At 37.5% G+C, this 27,085-nt stretch overlaps 5 protein-coding genes across 12 annotated transcripts in view; 3 read left to right on the forward strand and 2 right to left on the reverse strand.

Moving 5' to 3' along the window:
• The window catches only part of cers3b (ceramide synthase 3b), a 10,587-nt gene extending 8,989 nt beyond the window's left edge, over positions 1-1,598 (forward strand). For all 4 annotated transcript variants that reach the window (XM_079873674.1, XM_079873673.1, XM_079873676.1 and 1 more), the window contains 4 exons: positions 18-146; positions 340-446; positions 528-681; positions 801-1,598. In XM_079873674.1, the coding sequence (XP_079729800.1) occupies positions 18-146; positions 340-446; positions 528-681; positions 801-911 (501 nt within the window). In that variant the 3' untranslated portion in view covers positions 912-1,598. The remainder of the gene's footprint in view (positions 1-17; positions 147-339; positions 447-527; positions 682-800) is intronic.
• Positions 1,087-9,057, reverse strand: caps2 (calcyphosine 2). 2 transcript variants are annotated; one of them, XM_079873671.1, is made up of 16 exons: positions 8,865-9,057; positions 8,731-8,771; positions 8,587-8,632; positions 8,390-8,488; positions 7,975-8,193; positions 6,512-6,579; positions 6,329-6,418; positions 4,309-4,383; positions 4,135-4,230; positions 3,935-4,013; positions 3,746-3,861; positions 3,599-3,675; positions 2,551-2,702; positions 2,238-2,357; positions 2,027-2,123; positions 1,087-1,775 (listed from the first exon to the last, which is right to left on the reverse strand). In XM_079873671.1, the coding sequence occupies exons 1-16, from the start codon at positions 8,910-8,912 to the stop codon at positions 1,612-1,614; spliced, it is 1,587 nt and encodes a 528-aa protein (XP_079729797.1). In that variant the 5' UTR covers positions 8,913-9,057; the 3' UTR covers positions 1,087-1,611. The 2 variants fall into 2 exon arrangements, with proteins under 2 accessions (XP_079729797.1, XP_079729798.1); XM_079873672.1 differs by lacking the exon at positions 8,587-8,632 and having other exon boundaries at positions 8,865-9,039.
• A 252-nt stretch (positions 9,058-9,309) lies between these two features.
• On the forward strand, positions 9,310-12,113 carry glipr1b (GLI pathogenesis-related 1b). 3 transcript variants are annotated; one of them, XM_079873679.1, is made up of 5 exons: positions 9,310-9,806; positions 10,549-10,788; positions 10,902-11,017; positions 11,202-11,287; positions 11,929-12,113. In XM_079873679.1, the coding sequence occupies exons 1-5, from the start codon at positions 9,609-9,611 to the stop codon at positions 12,051-12,053; spliced, it is 765 nt and encodes a 254-aa protein (XP_079729805.1). In that variant the 5' UTR covers positions 9,310-9,608; the 3' UTR covers positions 12,054-12,113. The 3 variants fall into 3 exon arrangements, with proteins under 3 accessions (XP_079729805.1, XP_079729806.1, XP_079729807.1); XM_079873680.1 differs by having other exon boundaries at positions 9,310-9,782; XM_079873681.1 differs by having other exon boundaries at positions 9,310-9,715.
• Positions 12,114-14,040: 1,927 nt separating this feature from the next.
• Positions 14,041-21,959, forward strand: LOC307159942 (crystal protein). The gene is made up of 8 exons (XM_079873668.1): positions 14,041-15,100; positions 16,269-16,470; positions 16,560-16,693; positions 16,772-16,899; positions 18,348-18,466; positions 19,655-19,795; positions 20,004-20,176; positions 20,290-21,959. Exons 1-8 carry the CDS (start codon positions 14,402-14,404, stop codon positions 20,740-20,742), a joined length of 2,049 nt encoding a protein of 682 aa, XP_079729794.1. The 5' UTR covers positions 14,041-14,401; the 3' UTR covers positions 20,743-21,959.
• Positions 21,960-21,966: 7 nt separating this feature from the next.
• On the reverse strand, positions 21,967-26,316 carry bbs10 (Bardet-Biedl syndrome 10). 2 transcript variants are annotated; one of them, XM_079873670.1, is made up of 3 exons: positions 26,214-26,316; positions 25,644-25,813; positions 21,967-24,123 (listed from the first exon to the last, which is right to left on the reverse strand). In XM_079873670.1, the coding sequence occupies exons 2-3, from the start codon at positions 25,811-25,813 to the stop codon at positions 22,554-22,556; spliced, it is 1,740 nt and encodes a 579-aa protein (XP_079729796.1). In that variant the 5' UTR covers positions 26,214-26,316; the 3' UTR covers positions 21,967-22,553. The 2 variants fall into 2 exon arrangements, with proteins under 2 accessions (XP_079729796.1, XP_079729795.1); XM_079873669.1 differs by lacking the exon at positions 26,214-26,316 and adding an exon at positions 26,076-26,104 and having other exon boundaries at positions 22,263-24,123.
• Between the last annotated feature and the right edge of the window lie 769 nt (positions 26,317-27,085).

Consider the following 27,085-nt stretch of genomic DNA (forward strand, 5'->3'; position numbering starts at 1 on the left):
TCTTTGTCTATTTGTAGGACTTTAAGGAGCAGTTGGTCCATCATTGGGCCACTTTAACTCTGCTGTCCTTCTCCTGGTGTGCAAACTACATCCGCATTGGCACACTGGTCATGCTGGTCCATGACACATCTGATGTCCTACTCGAGGTGAGTGAAAAAGTGGAAGAAAAGATCACCCAAAAAATAAAACCAGCAAGAATTTTATATTTATTTTTTTTCTATTTAAAAACAAAAACAAATGCTGTTCTTTTGAAATTTCTATTCATTAAAGAATCCATAAAATATTTAATGTATATAGGGTATTTTGCGTTAAAGGTTTTTGTTTATCTGTTTCTCCAAGTCTGCTAAGATGTTTAACTATGCTGGATGGGAGACGATCTGCAACAGTATATTTGTTGTATTCGCTCTGGTCTTCATGGTAACCAGACTCATCATCTTCCCTTTCTGGTAAGTGTGTGATGGAGGGAAATGTGTGGGAGATTTTATGGTTACCTAGGGTTAAATTGTGTGTCCATGTCATGTGTGCAGGCTGATCCACTGTACGTGGGTGTATCCTCTGGACCAGTTTGAACCCTTTTTCGGCTATTATTTCTTTAACGTCATGCTTGTGGTGCTGCTGTTATTGCACGTGTTCTGGGCCTCCCTGATCCTCCGCATGGTCAAAAAGTTTCTCTTCGGCAATGTGAGTATTCATTATTATTCAAATAAGATTTTTCACATGTTGATATTCATTTTTGGTAGAGGGTAGAAAAACATGTATGCACTTAATGCACAAGATTAATTCTCTTTCTTTTTCTTCAGCTAAAGGGTGATGAGCGCAGTGATGAAGAAGAGAATGAAGAGGGCTCTGAGGAAGACTATACGCACACATACTCTAATGGATCTGGGAATGGACTGTCTAATGGCCATTGACACAGAGGGAAAGCTTCAACAAACAGACACAAATTGACTTTTGATGCCATGCATGCATATATGTCCATATTGGACATGATTTATCTGTGAATTTTTTTTGCATATCCTTTCATATTAAGGTTCGTATATGTACATATATTATGGTAGATGAATAAAATCAATACAACATATTTTTAAACATCAATTTATAATTTAAAACTTGTTAGCATGTGCCAATCCACGCAGTAGTTAAAATTTTCCACATGTAGGCTGCTCCGATTACTCCAATCTTAAGTGTCACATGATCCTTCAGAAATCATTCTAATATGCTGTTTGGATGCTCAAATCAAATTTTGTGCTTAATCTTTTTGTTAAAGAATAGAAAGCACTTATTTGAAATGTCTTAACTGTCACTTTTGATCAATTTAATGCATCCTAGCTGAATAAAAGTATTAATTTCTTTAAAAAATTAAAGTACTGACCCCATTATTTTAAGCAGTATTTTACATTGTATCATGTCGAAGCTAAAGCATTTTGTCAATTCAGAAGTAAAATCTTGCAATATGAATGGCTATTAATATGAGTAATATAAAGGTGACTTTACATTAAGCTGCAACAAAGCAAAACCTATAACAAACCTATTACAGTGTGTATAGTTCATAAAAGCTCAATATTTTACTCGTGTTCAGAAAGTGTCATTCTATAAAATGGACAGATAGTCTCAGATACTCCAGGTAGCTCTCAGATTGTTGATGTATTCTTCATCATCAGAGATTTCAATACTTAGACCCTCGTAATAGTCCTCAAACTCGGCATATGACACAGTCTTGGTGACCTTTCCTGCTTCCCGTACGAAGGCCAGAATGTCAGGGTTCGGAACGGCTTCTGTCAACGGTCCGAAATAAGAATGATACAGTATTATCTTCATAAACATCAGTCATCCATGTTGCCCATGTGTGAGTTTGTTTTACTCATTGCCTTTATAAGTGTATCTGTAAAGTGAACTATATAGCCTTTCCGGAAATAAATACTGAAGTAGCACACATTCATTGTTTGTCATGAAATATTGACCGACACTGAACATGACTTCAATTGCTGCTGCCTGTGTGCAAGAGACTAAATGATCAGTGGCTCACCGTGTGCTGCGTCAGACTCTTGTTTGCCTCTATAGAATTTTTCAATATCGCTCAGGAAGATGGAGCCGGTTTTATTTGGGTCAAGCTTTACATAAACCTAAAAACAGAGAAAAGATAGGAACATTAGCAAATGGCCTAAATGGAAATTCAATAACTCACAGAGCTCGACGGCGTCCTCTGGAGGACGAAAGCAGTCTGGCTGGTCTGTCACCTTCAGGAAAACGGCTTTTCTGTTCTCGCTCATCTCCCCAGTAACGGCACGCATCACATCAGCGGGGTGCACCCGCCTCTCTGCACGCCGACCCACAATCCTCCACACCGCCTCGAAGTCCTGTCACACACAGCACACGATAATGTAACGGCTCAGCACTCTCACATTATGTTCTACTACATCAACATGCCTGGTGCTTTCCTACAGTCTCATTTCAGATAGATAGATATCCTTCAGGACATGAAAATATTGACTTGCTTCAAATTTAGCTTTTACATTTTGAAACATGTTTTATGAGATTTTTTCTCTTTACCTGCTGAGTAAGGCACAGTTGCTCCATCAGAGATTGTCTGATCAGAACTTTTTGCTGAACACTATCAATCTTAATATCTAAGTTCTGCATATCCCTAACTAGATTGATTATGGTTTGGATTGCATGTCCCCTCAGCCGATCGCGCACTGCACCTGCAAAAACATCCACCAATCAGAGCACTGGATTCCTTGTCAAGCTTACTGTGACTGGTTAATGATTAATGTGCCATCAAAATACAAGGTCACTTTAAGGTGAAGTGTGTAATTTCAGGTAACTCAATACAGCTTTTTAAATCTTAAAATGTGATGCTCAGTGTAAGACCGATAAATGTGATTTCAAAGTGGGTTGTTGGTCAGTTGCAATGATATGCACAAAAATAGATATATTGATTTTTAAAGCCAATTTTTTTGTCTATTCAACATGTTTATTTATTTGTTTGACACAATGTCATTTCTTTAATGATCTTAATATATATTTTATAATCATTCAGGGAACCCACAGCGTATAGCAAATATTGATATATGTTACCATTCAAAGGTTTGGGGTCAGTAAGATTTTTTATAGATATTCATAACGTTACAAAAGATTTCTATTTCAGACAAATGCTGTTCTTTAGAACTTTCTATTCTTTAAAAATCACAATTTCTACAAAAACTATGTGTATTGTAACTATGTGTACTGTAACTATGTGTAAAACTATGTCTATGTGTAACTATGTATTTCTAAAAAAATCATGTGACACTAAAGACTGGAGTAATCACATATAGAAAATATATGAAAATAGAAAACCTGTATTTTAAATGGTTTTTATTACTATTTTACTGTATTTTATCTAAATAATGCATCATTGGTGAGCATAAGAGACATTTTAAAAATCTCACCAACTCAATATACTAATTGGCATATCATGTAAATAATTTGATTAAAATTAGCCTAATTTTAACATAAAAAATGACATACCTCATGTGTGGGTGGACATTTTGGATGAATGCTAATGCATTTGAAAAAAAAATGTGTGTGCAAGAGCGAATGTGTGTTAAGGATTAACCTTGAATTGCCTTTAGAGTGTTTCGATCATTGATTTCCTCTTCAGAGAGACAATGTGGACCTTCCCCAGACTGAGTTCTGTGCAAAAGAAACACTCTGTACTCTAACTTGTGCACTCATGTACATAATGTGTGTGAGTGGTACATACAGCAGGGCTCCCTTGGCTGTGTCATCCACATCAGTAACTCTGAGAGTCAGGCACGGCTGCTGTCTCAGACTTTGGGGGAGGTGTGGGTCGTCTGTACAGAAATGAAACTCGGCACCCTGGGAGATGCAGGCAGAGTGTTGATGAATTAATGTTATTCGGTGAGTGTGTGAAAGATGATGAGTGTCGAACCTGTGAGATGTCTTGAAGGCAGTACGGCCTCCCTCTGTTCAAATACACACCACGAGCGATAAAGGGCAACGCGTTCCATCTGAAAGATTTTCGATTAACATTTAACTTTACAAAAACACCTCAATTTGGAGGGAAAATATGTAGTATGAGCAAACAGTGATGTGTTGTATTTGTACAAATGCAAAGCATCATAGCCGGACCTGTTTTTCCCAAAATGTCGGTACTCGTACACGGTCAGTGTTTGGTCACATGTGAAAAAGAAGCCAATCAGTTTTCGGCAAGCCTCACGTCCACACCTATATATCAAACACACACGCATTACAAAATAAAACACCAAAATAATAGTTGAATCTCCATCACAATACTATAACTACCTTGATAAAATCCTGGCTTGAAAACAGAGCTTGTTGGATAAGGTGTTCTCCGTTAAAGACATCCGAGTTTTTACCCTGTAGATACAAAACAAAAACCTAAATATCACAAATCAGTTTTATCAAAGGGAGCAAAATGTTAGCAGGCACTATTTTCAGTTTCTTTCTTTAACAAACATAATAGTTCTTTGGATATTAAATTACATTTACGTCTTTTTTTTTAAAGGGGGGGTGAAATGCTATTTCATGCATACTGAGTTTTTTACACTGTTAAAGAGTTGGATTCCCATGCTAAACATGGACAAAGTTTCAAAAACTAAGTTGTACGTTTGAAGGAGTATTTTTGTTCCAAAAATACTCCTTCCGGTTTGTCACAAGTTTCGGAAAGTTTTTTTCGAGTATGGCTCTGTCTTACGTAAGATAGGGCGGAATTTCCTTATATGGGTCCTAAGGGCACTTCTCCGGTAAGATCGCGGCCGCGCGCGCACTCGTAGACCAGAGCAAGAGAGTGAAAGCAGTTCGCCATCAAAGCGCCCTGCCCGGCTTTTGGGAAGTCAATGTCACCAAAGAAGTGTGTTTTTGGTTGCCAGGGCAAGACAACCCTGCACAGATTCCCAAAGAACCCGGCGTTAAGGCACCAGTGGATGGAGTTTGTTTTCCTGAGCATAAACGGAGTTGTGTAAGACTTTTGTTCCCTGCATTTCGACGATGATTGTTTTATAAACAAAGCCCATATCGACGGATTTGCAGATCGTCTAATGCTTAAGGATCGAGCAGTCACAATGATAAAGGTTCGCGGTCGTGCGTTGGAACCGGACGGTGAGTAAAACTGTTTGTTGAACAAATGTCTCTGTGTGTTGTCACTAGCTTGGCGCGTTAGCACAGCTAAGCTTCGCCCACAGGGCCCGCCTCCAGCCGCTCGGTTTTTTCCGGAAAGACTCGGTACAGCCTATCTTTCTGTTAAAAATTTAATAAAACAAAAGACTTTTTGGAGATATGAAGGATGCAATATTACTCTATAGGTACTCAAGATTAACAGGAGATTGAGTGAAAATGAGCATTTCACCCCCCCCTTTAATAAAACAACTATTTTAAATTGAAACCAATAAAAATAAACACTTACTAAAAAATATAAAATATTTTAATTGTTTACCGGCATTTCAGGTGGCTATTAACCGAAATCAGAAAACCATGAACATGCGAATATGGTGTTATATTATTGAAATATTAGCTTAAAATATTTACTTGGAAGTACCCCCTGACATTTTGTAAAAGGGGTTCTAGCGATAATTTTGCTAGACTGTATTATCTAGAATGCTACTAGAAACGCAAATGTAATATCAATAACTTTTTAATTAATAATTAGCTTTTCATCAACTCTTGATGAAATCTCCTGCAGTTCCCTAACAAACCCCCAAGGATTCACAAACTTCCGTTTTCTGATTTAGCAGATGCTTTTCTCTAAAGCATTTTTCTTTTAAATATTGTGTTCAGGGGGCCTTTTAGTCAAAACGTTTGAGAGCCACTTATCTAAAGTGACTTACAAATGAGGAACATCCCAAGCAATTTGTCATAAGAGTCAACCATATTTCAGAAAAGATTTCAATACTAATTGAAATCTTTACTTTTATGTGTGTACTATACTGAAAATAGATTTTTTATATTTTCTTAAGAAAACGTGAGTGGTTCATGCCGGTACTTGCAAAACTTACCATCACGATTATTGTGTGCTTGTGGGTGGTTGCAAAGGCGTTGCTATGTGGTTGTGAGGGTGTTCTGAGTGGGTTTTTTGCACGCTGACATGCGGCTGGTTATTGGTTTGTTCAAATCAGTAACCCCAAGTATGAGCAATAATGCAATAATAATAATAGAGCTTTTCTAAGCAAAAACTTAGAAAAAAATACAAAAACAAAAAATATAAGTGGGGACATAACCACTGTGACCTTCTCCAAACCTATGAGTATGAGACAGAAGGGGAGAAAGAGCGTTTTGTATCTGAGTCATATATGTGTGTGGGTTTTACTTAGTGTGGTGAAGAGTTCTCCTGTAGCGTGGTGGGACACTCGTGGGACTGGCAGACACAGCATTCTGTTCTGGATCGCTAATGACAGCCCTGCATGAGTATCAGAGAACCCTCACGACGTTATTACTAACCACAGACTGACAAAAATGGAACAGAGAGAAGGAGAGCGAGAGAGATACTGACCTCGACAGCTGGTCCACCATAACCTGCTCAATTACTGCCTGCAGTTTCCTCTCCTCGGTAAGCCCCTCCTTCTCACAAACACAAATATATCATCCAATCACATTACATGCTCACATAGGACTTCTGGAGCTTAACAAACACCCTCCTCCAGGGGGAGACAACAATCTCTGGTCAAAAACACTGCCAGAAAATGTTTGGCCTGAATGAAAGTCAATGCCATAATTGCCCAAGTAAACTGCTTTTGTGTGGAAACAAAATACGTGTGTGTGGATAAAATAATAAATAAATGATATATTTACATTTTAAATAATTATACTTATTTAAATTTTTAAAGCTGTGTGTGTGTGTGTGTGTGTATATATAATATTGTGAAATATTATTACTGTTTAAAATAATGGTTTTCTATTTTAATACACATTAAAATATCATTTATTTCTGTGATGCAAAACTTAATTTTCAGCATCATTACTCCAGTTCAGAAATTATTCTAATATGCTGATTTGATACTCAGTTATAATCAATGTTGAAAACAGAAGTGCTGCTTAATATATATTTTTTGGAACCTGTGATACTTTCTTAAGGATTCATTGTTGAATAAAAAGTTAAAAAGAACAGCATTTATTCAAAATAGAAATCTTTTCTAACAATATAAATCTTTACTATCACTTTTTATCAATTTAACATTGCTGAATAAAATATTAATTTCTTTCAAAAAAGAAAGAAAAAAATTACTGACCCCAACTTGAATGGTAGTGTATATTACAAAATATTTCTATTTTAAAAAAAAATGCTGTTCTTTTTAAATTTCTATTTATCAAAGAATCATGAAAAAAAACTATCACAGGTTATAAAAATATTAAGCAGCACAACTGTTTCCAACATTGATAATAAATCAGCATATTAAAATAATTTCTGAAGGATCATGTGACACTGAAGACTGGAGTAATAGCTGATGATAATTCACTGAAGACTGGAGTAATAGCTGATGATAATTCACTGAAGACTGGAGTAATAGCTGATGATAATTCACTGAAGACTGGAGTAATAGCTGATGATAATTCAGCTTTGCATCACATAAATAAATTATATTTTAAAGTACATTAAAATAGAAAACTTTTAATAATATTTCACAATATTTTTGTTTTTTCTGTATGTTTGATCAAATAAATGCAGCCTTTATGAGCATAAGAGACTACTTTCAAAAACATAAAAAAATAGTAATGTTTCCAAACTTTTGATCGGTACTGTATATATATATATATAAAGTGCACATGATCCAACTTCCCACGACTGCAGACGATAAAGTGTTTTGAAGAATACACTGATGGATAGATGATCCAACTTTACTATTGTGATTATTTCAATGCTAAAAAAACCTGAGTTTGCAGTCTCCCATTATAAGAAAATTTCTGGCAAAGAGTACGGAGGCACTTGTTTGGACTGGGACCCAGTATTAAACTCACCGCATCCATCATCTTGCTGTTGGGCCGTACAGTGTTGGACTGGTTGTAGATGGGTTGTGCTGTGTTTTTAGAGGTGAAGGTAGATGAATCCAGGTTTGGTTTGTGACTGTACACTGGACTTCTCTGTGCCTGGACTCTGTGGCTCAGCTGTAGTGATTCTCCATGATCCACTGCAGGCATGTGATTTTTAATTGAGTCTTTCATCTTGGACGGAAAACACTGGGAGGGAAAAGCACAAGATGCCTAATTCAAACACTGCCTATATTTTTGGTGGGAAAATAAAAAAAGTTGGCTTTATGCAGGAAGCTCAAAAGCCTCAAAATTGCATTGGGGGAAAAAAAACTACCAGTACCAGTAAAAAAGCATATAATGACATAATATTGGGTGAACTTTTCCGGTAATCTTGAATAAGCACCTGCTTTGACTGTGTGGAGGCTGGAGAGCCCCAACTCATGCCTGACAGCTCTCCTGTGACACTCTTGATAGCAGCATCCTTTGGAATTATGGCAGGATGCTGTAGAAAATTACATGTTCAATAGTGTTAGATCTGCTTCGACTCTATTTGCAAAATCAAGTCATTAAACTACACATAATCATGTTTTGTTACCCCACCTCCTCTTCCGCGTCGTGCAGGGTCTCTAACTTTAGCACTGGAACTCTGGGAGCGATATTTAATCAATACATAACCACCACCATATATTAACAACTCTCTACAAACAATATGTTTGCAAGCTTATCTTAGTTCTCTTAACTTACTCTGCTGGCCTCGGCCCGCGGTCTGCCCCACTTGTCTTGGGCTTTAGTATAAATACATGCAAACAGAAAGAATAATTATTAAAGCTTAACGAGTTAAAAAGCCATCCATTACGTTATAGGCATTGCGCACTTACCTGTTGCACGGTTTTATGTAAGGGTGAAGATTTCACGTTTGCTTTCATTATTAGTGGAACTGTAAACTATATTTATATATATGTAAATTATATAGTTGTTCAAAATTAACAGGTTTTAGGACGGTTTTCACTCCCGCTCTCACGTTGCTGCGGTGGTTACAAACCAAACACAGAGCACACACGATGGCAGCGTGACTGTCATCGTTAAAGGATTGTGGGTAATGAAGTCTGAAATGAATACACTAAAATAAATGGAAAAATAAATACAAATACCCTGTTAATGCATTTAAATGTCCGGCTAAAATATATTAACAAAAAATTAGCTCAGCTGACATTTAAATTAAATTAACTAACTCTAAATGCATTTTCAAAATAGACATTCTAAATACGTACTGGCTAAATATGGCAAAACAGCCATTTTTGTAACGGTTTATTTTACATTTAGACATAAAATGTGTGTGCGCGCGCGGGGGAGCGAGAACTTGTGCGTGAGAGATGAAGACAAAGAGCCCCGCGCATCAAATTCTTTCGTGACATGGTGGGTGGTTCTGTATCGGTCCTTTAAAAAGCCCCTGTACGAAGACAGATAGACAGACAGAGAGAGAGAGATCGACAGACAGAGAGGGAGAGAGAGTGGGCAAATCCACGGCACCATGACGCACAGGTCAGCGCGTCTCTTGCAGTGATGCTCCATTGACTCATTTATCCAGAGCGAAGCAGCGCGGCTCAGGACAGTCTCCTGCCATGGACTCTCTCGGCGGTCTTCTCTTACAGATATGGGTTCTTCTGTACGGCTCATTCGGCGTTCTGGCTCTCTTACCGGGAATAACGGAACCGGAGTTCATCCGCAGGTGTGTGCAGGCGCATAACACGCAACGCTCGCGCGTCACTCCACCTGCGGTCAGTGCGCGCTCCATGGTAAGACAGGTGTTCGGGGAGCAGGTATTTGATGCATCGGTTAGCCTATGTTTCGTTTACATTAATCAATCCTCAAAAACATGTGTTTATAATTGTTTGCGCAGCTGTTTTAAGCATGTTGTTTACTCAATCTTGTTTACTCATGTTCATCATCATTTGTCTGTGTTTGTGTGTTCCAGTTTTCCACATTTTATGGTCATGGTATAAAATCCGCTCATGGTAATTACACAGATTCATCATGCTACCCGAACAGCATGTTCTTTTGTTTTTGTCTCAGGGTGTTTGGTTTAAGAATATAATGTACAACCATCATTCTGGTTGTCATGGCAATGGAGAGATGTTTTTGTATGAGTGGAAAGAAAAGGCTCCCTATTGATCTGGATCGCATTTTTCTTAGTAGTAAAAGAATGAAGAGAAAACAAAGGGTCTTCTTGTTTGTGATGGTGCTTGAAGAGGCAAAATGACAGGCAAAGTGTCATGATATCTCTCCATCAATAATTTGTTCTGTTTTTTTTTTAAATATAAGCACTATTAAGCAGTGTTTTGTTTTGTTTTTTTTGTACTAGAACATAGCATAGAACAACCAAACTTAGTTGCACACGTAAAATGTTCTGGGATCAAATGTTCTGGGACAAATCACATTGTAAATGTAAGTTTTGTTGGAGCTTGCTCCTCTAATCCTCATATCTTAAATCATATAATATCTATTGGAATTCTATTGATTTGCATTATCGTTGTGTGGATGTGTTTGTGTGTTTGTCTACAGTCCTGGGACAATGAATTGGCCAAAGGTGCCAGAGACCGGGCGAGACACTGCAAGGCCTCTCATCATCCTGGGCTGGCGTATTTCGGGCACCCGCCATTCGGATGGATGGGCGAGAACATCTGGCTGGGCGCTCCGTTCGCTGCCTTCTCCGTGGAGAATGCCATACACAGGTGGAACAAAGAAGGAGTGTACTCACTCAAAAACAACAACTGCTCACGGTTGTGCGGCCACTACACACAGGTATGTTCTTTAACATTATTACAGCTTTGTATGTAAATATATATCAGCACTGAAAATTTGTTTCGACTATCTTTCTCAACCTTGTGTATTTGTACATGTATTGTATGTTTCAGTTAATGTGGTCTACAAGCTTCAGGCTGGGCTGTGCTGTAAATGTGTGCTCTAAAGGAATCGAAAACTTCTCCACTCACCCAGAATCCACCATCTTTGTGTGCAACTATGGCGATACGTAAGTTAGACTTCATAATTTTACATTTGCAAGGACGTAGCCAAATGTTCAAGACTGGGGGAAGGCCAGGGGGGTATAAAAGTTTTGCTTGATTTATTGTTGCATATAATAAAGTACAGCACAGGTCAAAATATTACTTTGTCTACCTCTTGTGGTGATGTTATTCCAACATGCTTTATTGCAGAGGACAAGTTCATGGTGTTACTCCAAACATAGCAGGTGTGAGCTGCAGCGGTTGTGGATCAGAGATCTGCCGAGACAACGTCTGTAGTAAGAGCATTCACAATGACACATCACAATAACTATCACACTGCAATATTACAGTGCAAACATAGTTCACAGTTTAGTCTTATTAGGTACAACCTTCCCACACCATCTGAACAGATTGTATATAGATATAATATATGTATGTATTGATATTGTAAATACTGTATAGTACATAAATGTGTATGTATATATATATATAATCTTTTCAGATGGTGTGGAAAGGTTGTACCTAATAAGACTAAACTGTGAATTATGTGTGTGTGTGTGTGTAATAAAAACTTCCCTTATTTACTGTACAAAGGAGCTTACTCCTGACCTTACTAATTTTGTGTAATTTTATGAAGTCAGTTTGATGAAGTCATATTAAATAATATATTTGACTTGAATAAAACCAGTTAATTTAGACATAACCACATGTACACTACACATGTAAGTTTTTAGACTATATTACAGTCAATTTCATTTGTATAGCTCTTTTCTCAATACAGATTGTTTCAAAGCAGCTTGAAAGAAAATGTTAATGTTTTATTCATAATGTTACATCTTTTTATTTAAAGATGTATTTTTTTATTATTATTTCCATATTTATATAAATTTTGCATATATTCCCTTTCAAACCTACATCTTAAGGTTTCTCTTTACAGGATATGATTGGTTCCCTGGGTGGGACCATGGCACGCCCTCTTCAGCCCCCAGTGTTTCCTTTTGGCTGACTAATCTTGGACTGTGTTTACTAGGAGTTTGCTGGCACTTTTATGTAACACATTAATGTCATCCCGTGTTATCTAATGTCTCAAACTTGAACCTTAATCTTTGAATCGCTCCATCAGTTATACGGTTAGATATTAAATTAGTAATCACTGAAATATTATCATATATATGTATATATATATATATATAGTTCCATTTCTGCTGTGTGTAAATCTGTAAGGTCTATAAATAAAGTGGAATTTTCATTTTACTTCTAAGATTGGCAATCATAAAAGTGCTACTTGAATAAACTTGGGTTGTTTTATACTCTTACTGGTCTTCTGTGATCTCATTTCTAAAGTGTGTTACAACCATTATGAAGCGTGAACATGTGTGACTGTGTATGGTGGCTGAGAGTTCAGTTGTTGTGTGTTACACACACATACCAATGAAGTCACGATGCATTCCTGATGATTTTACCGTAACCATGGAAACGGGTGTACGTATAGCACACTGTAGGCCGTGAGTGAGAACAGCTATGAGTCACAAGTTACGAATTATGTTTTGAAGTAGTTTATTTTGTTGAGTAATCAATCAGCAGTGCTCTATTAGTGCATGAGTAATGTGTCATCCATTATTTTAGGATGTACACACACCTACAGTGCAGGTCAGAATTTAAAAAATCTAACCTTTCATTGAAGTAAAATAATAGAAAGTGGGGGGGAAATCACATTATGAAATAAATGTTTTTCTCCAAAACACGTTGGGAACAGTTATTTGCCCCATTTTATTAAATACTTTTTGCAACCTCCTTTTTCCAAGATAACAGCTCTGAGTCGTCTCCTATAATGCCTGATGAGTTTGGAGAACACAAGAGATCAGAGAGCATTCCTCCATACAGAATCTCTCCAGATCCTTCAGATTCCCAGATCCATGTTGGCGCTTCTTCTCATCAGTTCAGCCCACTCATTTTCTATAGGGTTCAGGTCAACGGACTGGGATGGCCATTGCATATGCTTGGTTTTGTGCTCAGTGACCCATTTTTGTTTTGATTTTGATGTTTGTTTTTGGATCACTGTCCTGTTGGAAGATCCATACATGGCCCATTATAAGATTTCTAACAGAGGTTGTCAGGTTTTGATTTTTTATCTGTTGGTATTTAATCGAATCCATAATGCCATGTATCTGAACAAGATGTCCAGGACCTCTGGCCCACAGCATTAAAGATATAGCAGAGTATTTCATTTTACACATGGGGTACTTTATCCCTGTGTGCACCAAACCCATCTATTTTTTGTTTCTTTTACTTCAATAAAAGGTTAGATTTTTGCATTTTTAAAAAATAAAATATCAAAAGGATAAACAATGCAGATTTATTTTTTACAGACATCTTTGATCATATTTACCAAGGGGGCAAATAATTCTGACCAGCACTTTATAGGTTAATTATAAGGATGTCAGAGATGAAGAACATGAGAAATCTAGTTTAAAATGCATGAGTAAAGTTCTTTGAAGAGTCATCTTTGCATTCATGTTTGTTTCTTACACCTCTGAAAAATGTTGAAACAATTTTCAATAAAAAAATTAAAGTCATTTAAAGCGATAGTTCACCCAAAAATTTAAATTCTGTCATCATTTGCTCACCCTCAAGTTGTTCCAAACCTGTACGAGTTTCTCTCTTCTGCTGAACACAAAAGAAGATATTTTGAAGAATATCGGCAACCAAACATTTACTGTTGCCCACTGACTTCCACAGTATGGAAAAAAAAAATACTATGGAAGTCAATGGGGTCCATCAACTGTTTGGTTACCGACAGTCTTCAAAATATCTTCTTTAAGAAAAATAACATTAAAGACTTCACAGAAAATGATAAAACACAGACAAGAGTTTAAGAAAATCTCAGTCCAGGCTATTAGTACGAGACTAGTTGATCTATAAGGAGGTAACTGAGACAAGACAAATTACATATTACATGATTTTTTACATTTTTTATTCAAAATTAAGTCTATGTGATTCTGTTGTATATAAATATACAAAACATTAGCTTACAGCATGGCCTGTGCATTTACCATATCCTGACCTCTCACTGCCTGTAATCTGATTTGTTTCACAATAGCGCTCTTGTGTGAGAGAGAGACTGAAATGTTTGTGAAATTTTAACTCATTGATGTCACGTGAAATTCAACAGGCGCACAAGACAGAGTCCGATTCCTCTACATACTCTCTGTTTGCAGATTAAAGACAAATCACAGTTACGGATGACAAAAACTGGGAATCTACAGCATAAAACTTTCTGCAAGCATCTGTTTGTGGATCTGGGCAGCTGAGATTCTTCTGTTGAAGTGAGTGGAACTAAACTAACTATCTTGACTAAACTAACTTGATCTTGATTGATCTGAATCTACACCTCAGTTTGAAAGGCCATCATGATGTCGCCTGCTACTATATTGACTGCGGTTACGTTACTTTCAATGATGCCAATTGTTAGAGGAAGACAAGAAAGTGAAACTCAACAAAATACCTTCTATGTACACACAACTGGGACTCGGACCATGATGTTTAACATCCCAAATACTGAACAAAATGAAGTACATGAGAGCTTGGATGATGTTTTTCTAGGTGGGTCTTTAAACTCGCTCAAGAGTCTAGAATTATATGCTAGTACTGATGATTTTTCAAGAAACACTGTGGCTGAATCAAGTGATATGCATTCAGCAGCTGATTCCATAACAACCAGAACTGCATGTAATGAAAGTAATTTTGAAGATGATAATATTGTACACAAGGAGCCTGAGATGGATATTGCTGGGCATGAAGACTTGAATAAGGTGCGATGTGATGGTGAATGCATAATTAATTCATTGGATAACACCTCTGATGGCCTGGATGATACGGCTAGTGAAGATCCAGTGGTCATCACACATCTCGGGCGAGTTCGAGGCCGTACTTTGGACAAAGCTCACGTGTTTTATGGCATTCCGTTTGCTGACCCTCCTGTGGGAGACAAACGCTGGACTCCTCCTTCACCCGTGTCACCTTGGTCGTACACGTATGATGCCACATTTCCCCGTCCCGCGTGCATGCAGATGTGTGCTGGAGAGTTCTCTCAGCTGTGTCCTCCTAAGGTATGTAATCATTACACATTTTAAAACCATCCACCTATTAAAATACAGTACATTTAGAGAATGATATGGCTGCATAGTGCACGCATAAAATATTCAGTATTACAGGTGCTCATAATTAAGGTTAGATGTTTTTTAAAACGATTAGTCGCCCTGCACTGTTTGTGCAACATAAATACAACATATGGACATAAATAGGGGCCTGAATATAAGATCTTTTGGCTTGGGCCTGTAAGCAATCACCTAGCAATACCCTAGAAACTACACTAAAACATGCATAGAAACACTTTTAGAGCATGTCAGCAACTGCATAGAAACCACATTGCAACATGCGAAGAAATACTCAGAGCACACCAGCAATTGTGTAGCGACACCACAAAGCAAAACATTAAGAAATGCTTAAAACACTTTAGCAACCACATAGCAACGTCCTAGCAACAACACATCAATATGATAAGAAAGATTTAGATGACTTGCATTGTTAGCATGTTGTTAACATTTAACATATTGCTACATGTTTCTAGCATGTTTCCAAGCATTGTTGATCTGTTTTCAGCATTTTTAACATGCTGCTAGGCATTGCTAACATGTTTTAGCACGTTTTAACAGTTAGCATTTTGCTAAGCGTTGCTAAGCACTGCTAGTCTGTTGTCAGCATGTTTTAACATGTTAACATGTAGCATATTGCTAAGCGTTGCTAATATATTAAACACTGCTAGTTCATTGTCAACATTTCAATAAACTTCAGCAACCACAGAGCAACATCCTGCCAACTACCTAGAAGCCACACTGGAACATGCTAAAAACACTCAAAAAACTTTAGCAACCACATAGAAACACCCTGACAACAATCTAGCAATGCCCTAGCAACCACATTCCAACATGCTAAGAAAGACTCAGAACACTTTAGCAACCGCATAGCAATGCCCTGGCAACTACCTAGAAACCACACTGCAACATGCTAAAATCACCCGAAAAACTTTGGCAACCACATAGCAACACCCTGATAACAATCTAGCAATGTCCTAGCAACCACATTCCAACATGCTAAGAAAGACTAAGAACACTTAAGCAACCACATGGCAACACCCTGACAACAAGCTAGCAATATTAATCTAAGAAAGGTTTCTTACTGCTGGTCTGAATGTGAATCTGCATTTACTGTACACAGGTTAGTGAGGACTGCCTATATCTAAATGTGTTTGTACCTGTGAGCATCAACCTGTCGTTGCCGATAGTAACAGCACTACCAGTGATGGTGTGGATTCATGGCGGTGACTTCATCGCTGGCTCCGCCTCTAAACCTCTGTACGATGGCTGCTTCATCAGTAACTATAGCAACACAGTGGTTGTAAACATGGAATATCGTCTTGGTTAGTGAAAAAGCATTACATTTTCCATATTGGTGTGTGTGCCGACATCTGAATAAGCAAGTTTGTAAGATGTTCTGGTCAATGTTTAGGTGCATTTGGCTTCTTAGTCACAGGCAAAGATCCTGATAGCTCTGCAGTGGGGAATTATGGGATTCTAGACCAGCAGGCAGCATTGCACTGGGTCCAAGAAAACATTGCAGCTTTTGGAGGAGACCCAAATAAGGTATCAGAGCGCATGGGGGTGGATGAATGACGACAGTCTGGACATCTAATTACTGTACATATATTTGCATGTGTGTAGGTTACACTGTTTGGCGAGAGCGCTGGAGCCCAATCAGTGTGTCTTCATCTAATGATGGAGAGCAGTGAGTCTTTGTTTAGACATGCAGCCATTCAGAGTTTACCATTCTCTTTGCCACTGAAAACCAGGTAAAGCATACATAAAACACTCTTAACCTCTTTCCCAAAACCTTGTCAGCTGCCTTGTGGCCTGCATGGAGCCAATCAATTTGACATTAACATCTTGTTATAGAAAACACAGAAAACATATAGCACACGAACAATTAATTTAGATTAATCTGGAATTTTTTATACAATCATCTTGGATTTATTGCTTGCCTTGGTGCATTCTGGGATTGCCTTCTCTGTGAAGAATAAATACAGTGCTGCCTTTGAGAATATGGGCCAATCAAGGTATCTTAGCGCATTTCCTTTTGCATCTATGATGCCATGAACTCCTCCTCCATTATGGAATGGTGAACTTGGGGCCGGTTGCAGATACTGCTAAGACTAGTCTTACAAGTTAGTCATCACATTTTTTTCTTCATAACTTTTTCATGCTAGTTACATAAAAACGATTGGTCTAATTTGATACCAAAAAGTAAGACCCATTGACTAACTGCTAGTTGGTTATACTAGTAGGCCTACTTAAAATCCCCATGAAATCAAAATTTAAGTTTTTTGTCTTTTAGTATGAATATGTTAGCCTTGCTGTTATCTATAAGCTAGTGTCCAAAAAAAAGAGACAAAATTCGCATTTAGAAGATTCAAAACCTACAGTCTCTCACTTCCACCAATATGGATCAATGAATTTGATGACATCACGCTGCACTTCAGCTTCTCATCAGATTTTCTGTCCAATCAAATGCTCTCTGGAATCTAAAGCGTCCCGCCCTCAAATATACACTCAAGCTGTGTCTGAAAAAGGTCACTTGTTCACAACTTCACACATTTACTGTTTTCTACATGGTGAATGGCACACTATATAGGGAATAGGGAACGATTCAGACAGTGTAAATATGCTTTCCAATTGGAGGCGAACGAAGTCTGGTTTCACGTTACTGTCACGCGAACTACCACAGCTTCGGTCCAGAGACACGATAGCACAGAGTGGATCATATGCGTGAGGCGGCGCAGTTTACAAAACGTTTCGGATCCATTTGAATTCTGCACAGAATGCTATATTTTAAAGTGATATGGAGATTAGGAGGAGAAACGGTTAGAGATTAGGAAACTGCGGCTTTACCGTGCTCAACGGTTCTGGCCGAGCTGTGATATAAACTAAACGCTATTGGCTATTTCAAAAAAGGGGAGGAGCTGTTCGATATGTCCCGCCCTTTCTTCCTGTTTCAGTGGAAATTACAACACATTGAATAATGCTGCGCATAATGTCTATTTTTATGCAACTGTACATTATTTAACCAAGTGCAACATGTTCCCGGATGTTGGAATGTAGTTCCAGGATCAATCAAATATGTTGATCCAGGAACATGTTTTACTTGACAAATTCACAGTGACCGTTTTGGAACAGAGCCTCCTGAGACAATACAGAAATGATGATGAAGCTTGTAGTAATAATGTTGTTTATTGTGTTTTAGATGGGATGCTATGAAACTGGGATGGGATTTTGCTAAACAAACTAATTGCTCAGCATTTGATCTGCCCTGCCTGCGCTCTCTCAGTTCACATGTTGTACTCAACGCCCAGGTTAAATCAGGTACACATACTTACATCAGAGTTGTTAATGTTAACGAAAACTATAAAAAATCGTTTTCATTCATTGAAATAAAACTGAAATAAAGTAAAATAGAAAATATTAGATGAAAAACTTTAAAAACTTCAAAATTAGAATGTTGCCTTGGTAACTGACTGAGAAAAAAGTTAAATTGAAGGTTAAAGCTAACTAAAACTAAAACCATTAAAAAACATTTTCATTACTTGAAATAAAATAAACATTAATTGAAATACAATAAAATGTAAAAAATGTAAACTTATTTCGGTAACACTTTATTTTACAATGTCCTTGTTACATAGGTTACATGTACTTACCATAGTAATAACAGTAAATTCTGCATAATTACATTCAACTAGCCTAACCCTCAACCAAATCCTAATCCTACCCTAACCCTATAGTAAGTACATGTAGTTAATTAATATTACTCAGTACTTAAATATATAATTACACTGTAACAATGACACCTTAATAAAGTGTAACCCTTATTTCTCATTTTCAAATAGTAATAAAATGGCTAAAACTGAAATAAAAATAAATAAAAACTATACAGAAACAATAATACATTTAACTAAACTGAAATTAAACGACTTTAACTAAAATGATTAAAATTAAAATTAAACATAAACATAGTATCTCAGTGATACTAAAATACCGCTGAGTTGACGTAATAAAATGACAAATAAAATGGAATTAGAAATGAATTGGAATAAATATTTAAAAAAGAACAAAAGCACATAACAAAATAACTAAAACTTTAAATAAAATGAAATACATAAAAATACAAAAATAAAAGCTAATTCAAAATATTAATAGATACTATAATAGTATATAAATAATATTGAAATAACATTGACTCATACAGGTTACACACAGACTCATACAGACACAAAATGATTGGGTTTATTTTGCTTTAATACACAGCTATTTGCCAAATAAATAAATAAATTAACACCCTAACATGGTGATATATGGTTTTATCTGGGACGACATTCAAATATACAATTTAGTGAAGATTATATAAAAATATAATGCATAATGTTCCGTGGCCAATTAGAATCAAGGATTTCAGGGAGCCATGTAATAAATGCATCAGACAAAAATATCAGACATCTATCAGACATATACAAACACTGAAATCATTCACTTAAAATCTAATTCTGTCTTTTGAAGGTTCTAAGATCATCAACCCCTTCCATTTCCTAGAGGTATTTGAGACATGGGGGCCATTCATTGATGGAGAGCTTATCCAGGAACAGCCAATCACAGCCTTCCAAACAGGCAACTGGCAGAGTTACAAGCCTGTTATACTAGGTGTCTGATACTTTCTACATACATGTATATACTCCAACAACAACATCAGCACATTCTGGGTTAAATACACATAGATCTAATAACTGCTGTGGGACAAATTTAACCAAAGCTTACATTGTATTTAACCATTCTATTTTACATTGTATTTTAAATTATTGTGTAAGATTTGCATTGTTTACCTTTGTGAGTTTTCTGGTCTGCACTGTAGGTACAACCTCAGAGGAAGGCGTGGTCTTTGTGTACGGCACTTTCAACCAGTCTGTGTCAGTGCTGGAATGTTTGCTCTACACTGTCGCCATTTTTAAGCAACATGCGTTCAGAATTCTGCACAAATACATTCCTTTCTACCGAAACCAGGACAGACGAGTGATGCTTTCACAGGTAAGACTTCAGCATCCTATGCGTAAACAACTGCAAGAAGACAAACAGCACAAGACAGAGGTTAGGCATTATCTGTTCTTACAATGTTGGGCTTTGGGCCTTTATTTTTGCAGATTGTGACAGATTATGTGTTTCTGTGTCCGGCTCGATGGTCTGCTCGTTCTGGAGTAAGAGCTGGCGGATCTGTTTGGTTTTATGTATTTGACCATGCTCCATCTGATCCCAACATATGGGCGGGGCTTCCGTTCTGCTACAATCACACCTGCCATGGGGCGGAGCTTCCCTTTCTGTTTGACTCCGCCCCCAGCACGAACTTCACACTTACACCTCAAGAGAGCCTTCTGGCCAATCGAATGGCGTGCTACTGGGGAGCGTTTGCCCACACGGGGGACCCAAATTCTCGAGGTGAACAGACGCACTTTTGCAGAAAGCAGAGGCTCGCTGTTTGGCCACAGTACACGGCTACAGAAGACTGGCTCATCCTGAACCTGACTCTACAGTCACACCCACAACACGGGGACAGGGACCATTTCTGTGACTTCTGGGACCAGCTGGACATCTATTGAGACATACAAGATCATGGCTCTGACCGCATCTATCTAAATCTAATATCTAACAATTTTGACAAACTTTTGACTCTACTCATACATATATAATCAGTGACAGGGCCAGTACAATGTTATTTTTAAAGTACAAGTCTCTTATCCTCACCAAGGCTTAATTTATTTGATCAAACATACAGTAAAAACAATGATATTGTGAAATATATTATTACAATGCAACGTAACTGCTTTTTATATTTATTTTATTTTAAAGTGCCCCTTTTATGCTATTTTAAAGGTTCCCAGGTTTAAATGCATCCATGGTAAAAAATGGTTTTCCTGTCTGAAACAGTTTGATCAAGGATCCGGTCACTAAACCCCTCCTTTCGGCAAGCCTACTCTTCTCTGATTTGTCAGAAGAATCTCTTACAGCGTGTGTTGGTAAATAAACGTTCATTACCATAACTGAATTTCAGCTCCGGAGGCTTCCAATGCGCTTGATACACACGGTGATAGAAACAGTAACAATGGTGTTGGTTTTTCCGTATCAATTCGAGAGGAAGTCCTTATTATTTTTTGAAGTGTGTGCAAAGTGGATTTGCTTTCGCAGCACAGAAAACAGCATCTTCTTGTAATTCCGAGCAAAACGAACCACACTCTTCCAGGCGTCAGCTAGTGTTTGAGGGCAGGTCAAAGTAGACGTTATTCGCGGGCAGCAAATGAGGGCCGTATGCTGAATTCATGCAAATTTGTTACATTGTTACGAAGGTATGTAGACTGGAATTACTGACGACTCGTTTCGGCAGTTCAGAATCGATTCTTTCTTATAGGAGACAATATCTTTATCTGCAGTTCACTTTGATCTTTAATACTTTACATTTTACATTCACAAACAACTATATTACACACTGCATGAAAGGTATAATATTTGAAAAAGCATAATGCACTTTATGATTTATTCCTGGGATAGCAAAGCTGAATTTACTGTATCAGTATTTAATGTCACATGATTCTTCAAATTTGGTGATCAACATTTCTTCTTATTATCAATATTGAAAACAGTTGGGCTGCTTAATATTTTTGTGGAAAACTTTTCAGGATTCTTTGATAAATAAACAAAAAACCCTTTTTATTAGAAATAGATATCTTACGTAACATAATAAAGGTCTTTACTGTCACTTTTGATCAATTGAATAAGTCCTTGCTAAATAAAAATTTCCAAAATAATCTTACTGACCACAAACTTTTGAATTGTACTACTTTTATTGGCTTAAAAACAACTGTTTTGTTTCTACAACATTAGCCAACAATGATTTTAAACTTTTTTTTTAACTAATTGAAACAATTTTGTATTTCAGTGTTAACTGCATAGAACAAATATTCCTCTAACTTGCAACAAACACTATAAATATATAAATATTCTATTTGAACATATGTTCAGAATATTTTATATAAATAAATATATCTGGATTCTTAAAAAAACACTTAAGAATGTCTGAATGTTTTCGCATTATATATCAAAATATAAAAGCAAGTGGCATTAAAAGAAAAAGAAAGGAAAAAATGAGTAGGCTTTAAATGCACTGTTCTACAGGGACATCATACATCTAATACAAATGACCAGGTGTTTAAAGTCATTGCAAAAAGGGCTCAAATATTTAAAGTTCTGAGAGAAGGTTTAGCAGCATTTGTTTGGAGATGCCACTTGGTATTATTTATGTATGTAATGCAAGAACATTCAGATGTTCTTAAGCATCCGATACTTTTTGGAGCCACTTCGTTCAGATGGCACAGTAAATAGAATTTAGACATAACATTATATTATTCAGTGCGGCTTATGCATCTGTTCTTTGAGTGGGGTTTGAGTGCTCTTTTATTCCTTCCTCCTCTTCCTCATCCTCCTCAGAGTGTGTATGTGGGCCGGTGCGTAATGGAGTGCGGGTGTGTAAAATAGCCCCTACACATAAGAGTCTGTGCAAACACTGCAACACAGAAACAACCAGCTGCTGTTTACCACTGACCGACTCCAGACACGGTGGCAATTCAGAACTCTCACTGAACCCGAGCCCAAACTTTAGGTCTGGCAATTCCGACCCTCGCAATTTGGCCCTGTCCAATTGCTTAAGATCACTTAAGAAACATGTCTGGATATTCAAGAAGCTTCTTTGATTGTGAGAGTATAAAGTTCTAGGCACACACAACAAAGCCTCTGCCAGCAGCCTACAGCACTCCGGGTCACCACAGTTACGTTCGTTCAGCAGGAAATGATGTAGCAAGAACTCAAACATGCCACCAACGGGAAGCACTCCACCTGCACACATAATTCCACCCCACAGGTCTTGAGTTAAAAGCGTGCTTTGTGATTGGTCGGCAGCAGGAATGGCGCTTTGAAACTGTTTTTTAAAGCTGTCATGCGTCCGAGACAGATGCTGCAACATCGCAAACACACCATGGCTCACACACACAGTCTGGTCAAGCAATCCTGGTGCCGGTGCACAAAGAACAAGTGTGTGTGTGGGCGACACGGTTCCCAGACAGGCATAGCGATGCCCACCAAGTTGCACACGTCTACAGTACTTTAGCGTCACGAGGTGTTGAAGAGGTGGATGAGAGAGTGTTTCTGCAGCACTGATGTTGGAAAGGAAGTCCAGCTGGCCCGAGTCGACAAACTCAAGTAGAGCGATGTGGTTCAGTTGAGCCCATTGCACCACACTTTCCGGCTGCTTCACGGATGAGAGCACCACATGCACCTTTAAGTCTAATAAGCTCAATAACTTTTGCTTCATGATGCTCTCTGTATGGTGCAGCCAGTCTTGTTGAACACATATGGATATGTTGTCACCTGCGGTTACAATAGTAGGCCCTAAACTCTCATATAAAATGAGTGCTTTTACTGGTTCTTGTAGTTCAGTCCACACCGACCAATCACGAGTCACAATCAGGCCTTCAATCACCTCTGAGGAGCCAATAGGAAGTCCTGTCACTGATGTATGCAGTAAAGAGAAGTGCGAATGTATGAATGAGATTGTTTCTACTGCGTCTTGATCTTGACTGACTTTGTGGTAGAACTCACACAGGACTCGTCTCAGTATTTCAGCCTGGCCAATCGCAACTCTTCCAGAAATATACCCACCAATCAACAAATCAAGGATGCTGCCCTCCCGTTTGTAACTATGGCGACTACAGCATAACGAGGCATATGGGGGAATTTTGTGTATTATGGCTTCATCCAACTCCTTCCGGCTGACAGCGAGAAGGCGATTAGCAAGATTTCGAAGGCCAGGGCCAGTCCAAGATCCCGCAGAGTTCTGAATTCCTCTTAAAAGTGCGGCCAGCAGGAGAATGAATGACTTTGTGCCGTCTCCAGTAGCTTTAGCATGTGCACACATGCAGTCCAACACCATCCTAAAGAACAAAGACAACAAAAATATGCTAAATAAATCCACATCATTGTCATTTAATAATTATGAATATACATAAACCCTGAAAAATGTCAGAACTGTTAGTTTCTCTCTAGTTTTAAGCTTTTAAATATGAATACATATATTTTACATATTTGTTTTCATACTAGACTTGCCCTAAAACCCTACATTTAATAATATTTTATATCTAATTCATTATATCTTTCTATCTATGTATCTCTCTCTCTCTCTCTTTCTCTCTCTCTATATATATATAGAGCTGGTAAGTCCCGCCCATCCGTAAAACCCCAAGTGGACCTCTAGGTTGAAAAATCGTCAATGCAAGTGAATGGGAGAAAATAATTATTTTCTGGTCCCGTTTGAATTGTGCCATGAATGTGAACATATGTTGTCTGTGAATTTTTTATATAATTTTTCATGTTACGAGTTTGACAGTATATGGTATGATTCTTCGGCTAGCAGTTGTGGAAAAGAAATAACGAGAAAGACTACATGTCGCCTATGTGACGTCACCCCATAAAGTTGACTTACCCGTGGTTTTCGCCAACCTCAACGATTTTGTCCTCTCCCTGAAAGAAGGCGGTGAAGTGCACCAAAGACACAGCCATGTTTAGCGGGATCCGTGAGCTAGTGTCCGTGTGCGAGTGGTGGTGACGTTTCAAACGCGTCGAAAGCAGCGAAGAGTTGTAGTCCACAAAGTGCTCTCACACAAAGTCTAACCGTATCAAACTTCTACCCGCTAAATTGTAGCATTCTTCACACGAAAAGTTATATAAAAAATCACAGACAACATATGTTCACATACATGGCACAATTGAAACGGGACCAGAAAATAATTACTTTCTCCCATTCACTTGCATTGACGATTTTTCAACCTAGAGGTCCAGTGGGGTTAGCAGAAGGGGCGGGACTTACCAGCTCTATAGAGAGAGAGAGAGAGAGAGAGAGAGAGAGAGAGAGAGAGAGAGAGAGAGAGACAGAAAGATAGATAGATAGATGGATATATACATAGATGATAGACAGACAGATAAATACATAGATAGACGATAGATAGACAGACAGACGATAGATAGACAATTCTTAATTATTTTAAACGATTAAATAAATCAAAAGTGACAGTACTTTTACATTGTTACAAAAAATCTATTAATGTTAATCTATCTAATTAATCTATCTAATGCTGTTATATGATGTATCATGGTTTTCACAAAAAATATTTAGCAGCACAACGGTTTTCAAAATTGATAATAATAAGAAAAGTTTCTTGAGCAGCAAATCAGCGTATTATAATGATTTCTGAAGGATCACGTGACACTGAAGACTGGAGTAATAATGCTGAACATTCAGCTTGAATGACTACATGAATACTTCACATTTTAAAATATATTAAAATAGACAATAAAAAGGTATATGCAGATTGGAATATGATTCAGCAAACAAAATCATACTCCAATCTTGCAGTTATGAGCAATACTTTTATTTCTTTAAAGAGAGAATGGGCACCTGGCCATCGGGTGCTCCAGGTGTAGTGCGCAGAGAAGGCGCTGTCCGTGTCTACTAACGAGTGTTTCTCCTGTGTCTCGAGTGAACAACACACTCCCGCCGTCAGGACCGAGACAGCGACGCACGACACACTCCAGCGCTGCGAGCACACACACACACTCCTCGAGCATCTGCACGGGACACAGCAAAAACCAGCAAACACCTTACAGCAACATAAAGCAATGTATCACAAATTATACATCATATTTCCAATGAACTAGCACACTTGTGAACATTTATTAGCACATTTGTGAATCAGACAGATGCACAAGCCACCAACGAGTTCAGTGATGTTCGTCATATAACTATAATAATACTGGATACAAGTTACAGAAGAAATAGAAAAACAAGAAACCAATGAACTGAACCAAAACAAACCCAAAACTAAGTTACCTGTCGTGATCGAATCATAAAACTTAAAACAAACTGAACAAGAAATAAAAGAGGATTCATATTAATTTAAGTGTCAGGATACAACATATAAAAACGATCACTTTAACCTGTGTAAAATTATTTTTAAATGATAAAAACCTTCTAATCCGGTGAGCATCCTCTCAAGCTTCATGCAGTATCCAGGCGACGCTCTTCTTCTACCATGTGTTGTTGTTTTTCCTGCCAGCATAGCGGAATATACTGACACCTACCGGACAATATTAATGATTTATGAAAGTAATGTTTACTAAAAATAAACTTTTTAAATATATTGCATACTTCCTTTTGCATTGAAATGATTTTATATGTTCCATACAAACTGGCACATTTCACAATTTCAGTTTCAATAAAACCTGTTGAACACAAATCTGTTAAATAAACATTTAAAAAGTAATTTCTGCAGTTGTAACAACTGCAATGTAGACCTAATGATAACCAGTTCTTTGTACTATCATTAAACTATGATGATATACACATTTTAAACACTAAAAAAGGAAAGTTTAATGAGTAAACGCTTTGTATTTCATTGAAATGCACAATATCAAACCAGTTCTGCACTAAAGGAAAGATATTCTCGTTTGTTTCCATCAAGGACTAAAAATTTAAAAAAGGTAATTGCGACATTTTATCTAACGACAGTTTCTCCTCACAGTTTATCTCATAATTCGGTCAATTCAGAGGAAAATGTCAAAAGTGCGAGTCATAGCCTAGACTCGGAATTGCGAGGGGAAAAAAGTCAGAATTTCACTTTGTATTTCGCAATTCTGCCTTTTTCTCTTAGAACTGTGAGATATAAACTCCACAATTGCGAGTTATAAAGTCAGAACTGCGTGATTTAAACGGGCAACCGCGAGAAAAACAATTGTGAGATTAAAAAGTCACAATTAGCCTACCTTTTTAATTTTTTATTCCTTAGCGTAACATAACATATATGTAGCCTACTCACTCAAAAATATATATAATTAAATATT

This window comes from Squalius cephalus (assembly GCF_949319135.1).
Source record: "Squalius cephalus genome assembly, chromosome: 6".
In the NCBI taxonomy this organism is placed as follows: Eukaryota; Metazoa; Chordata; class Actinopteri; order Cypriniformes; family Leuciscidae; genus Squalius; species Squalius cephalus.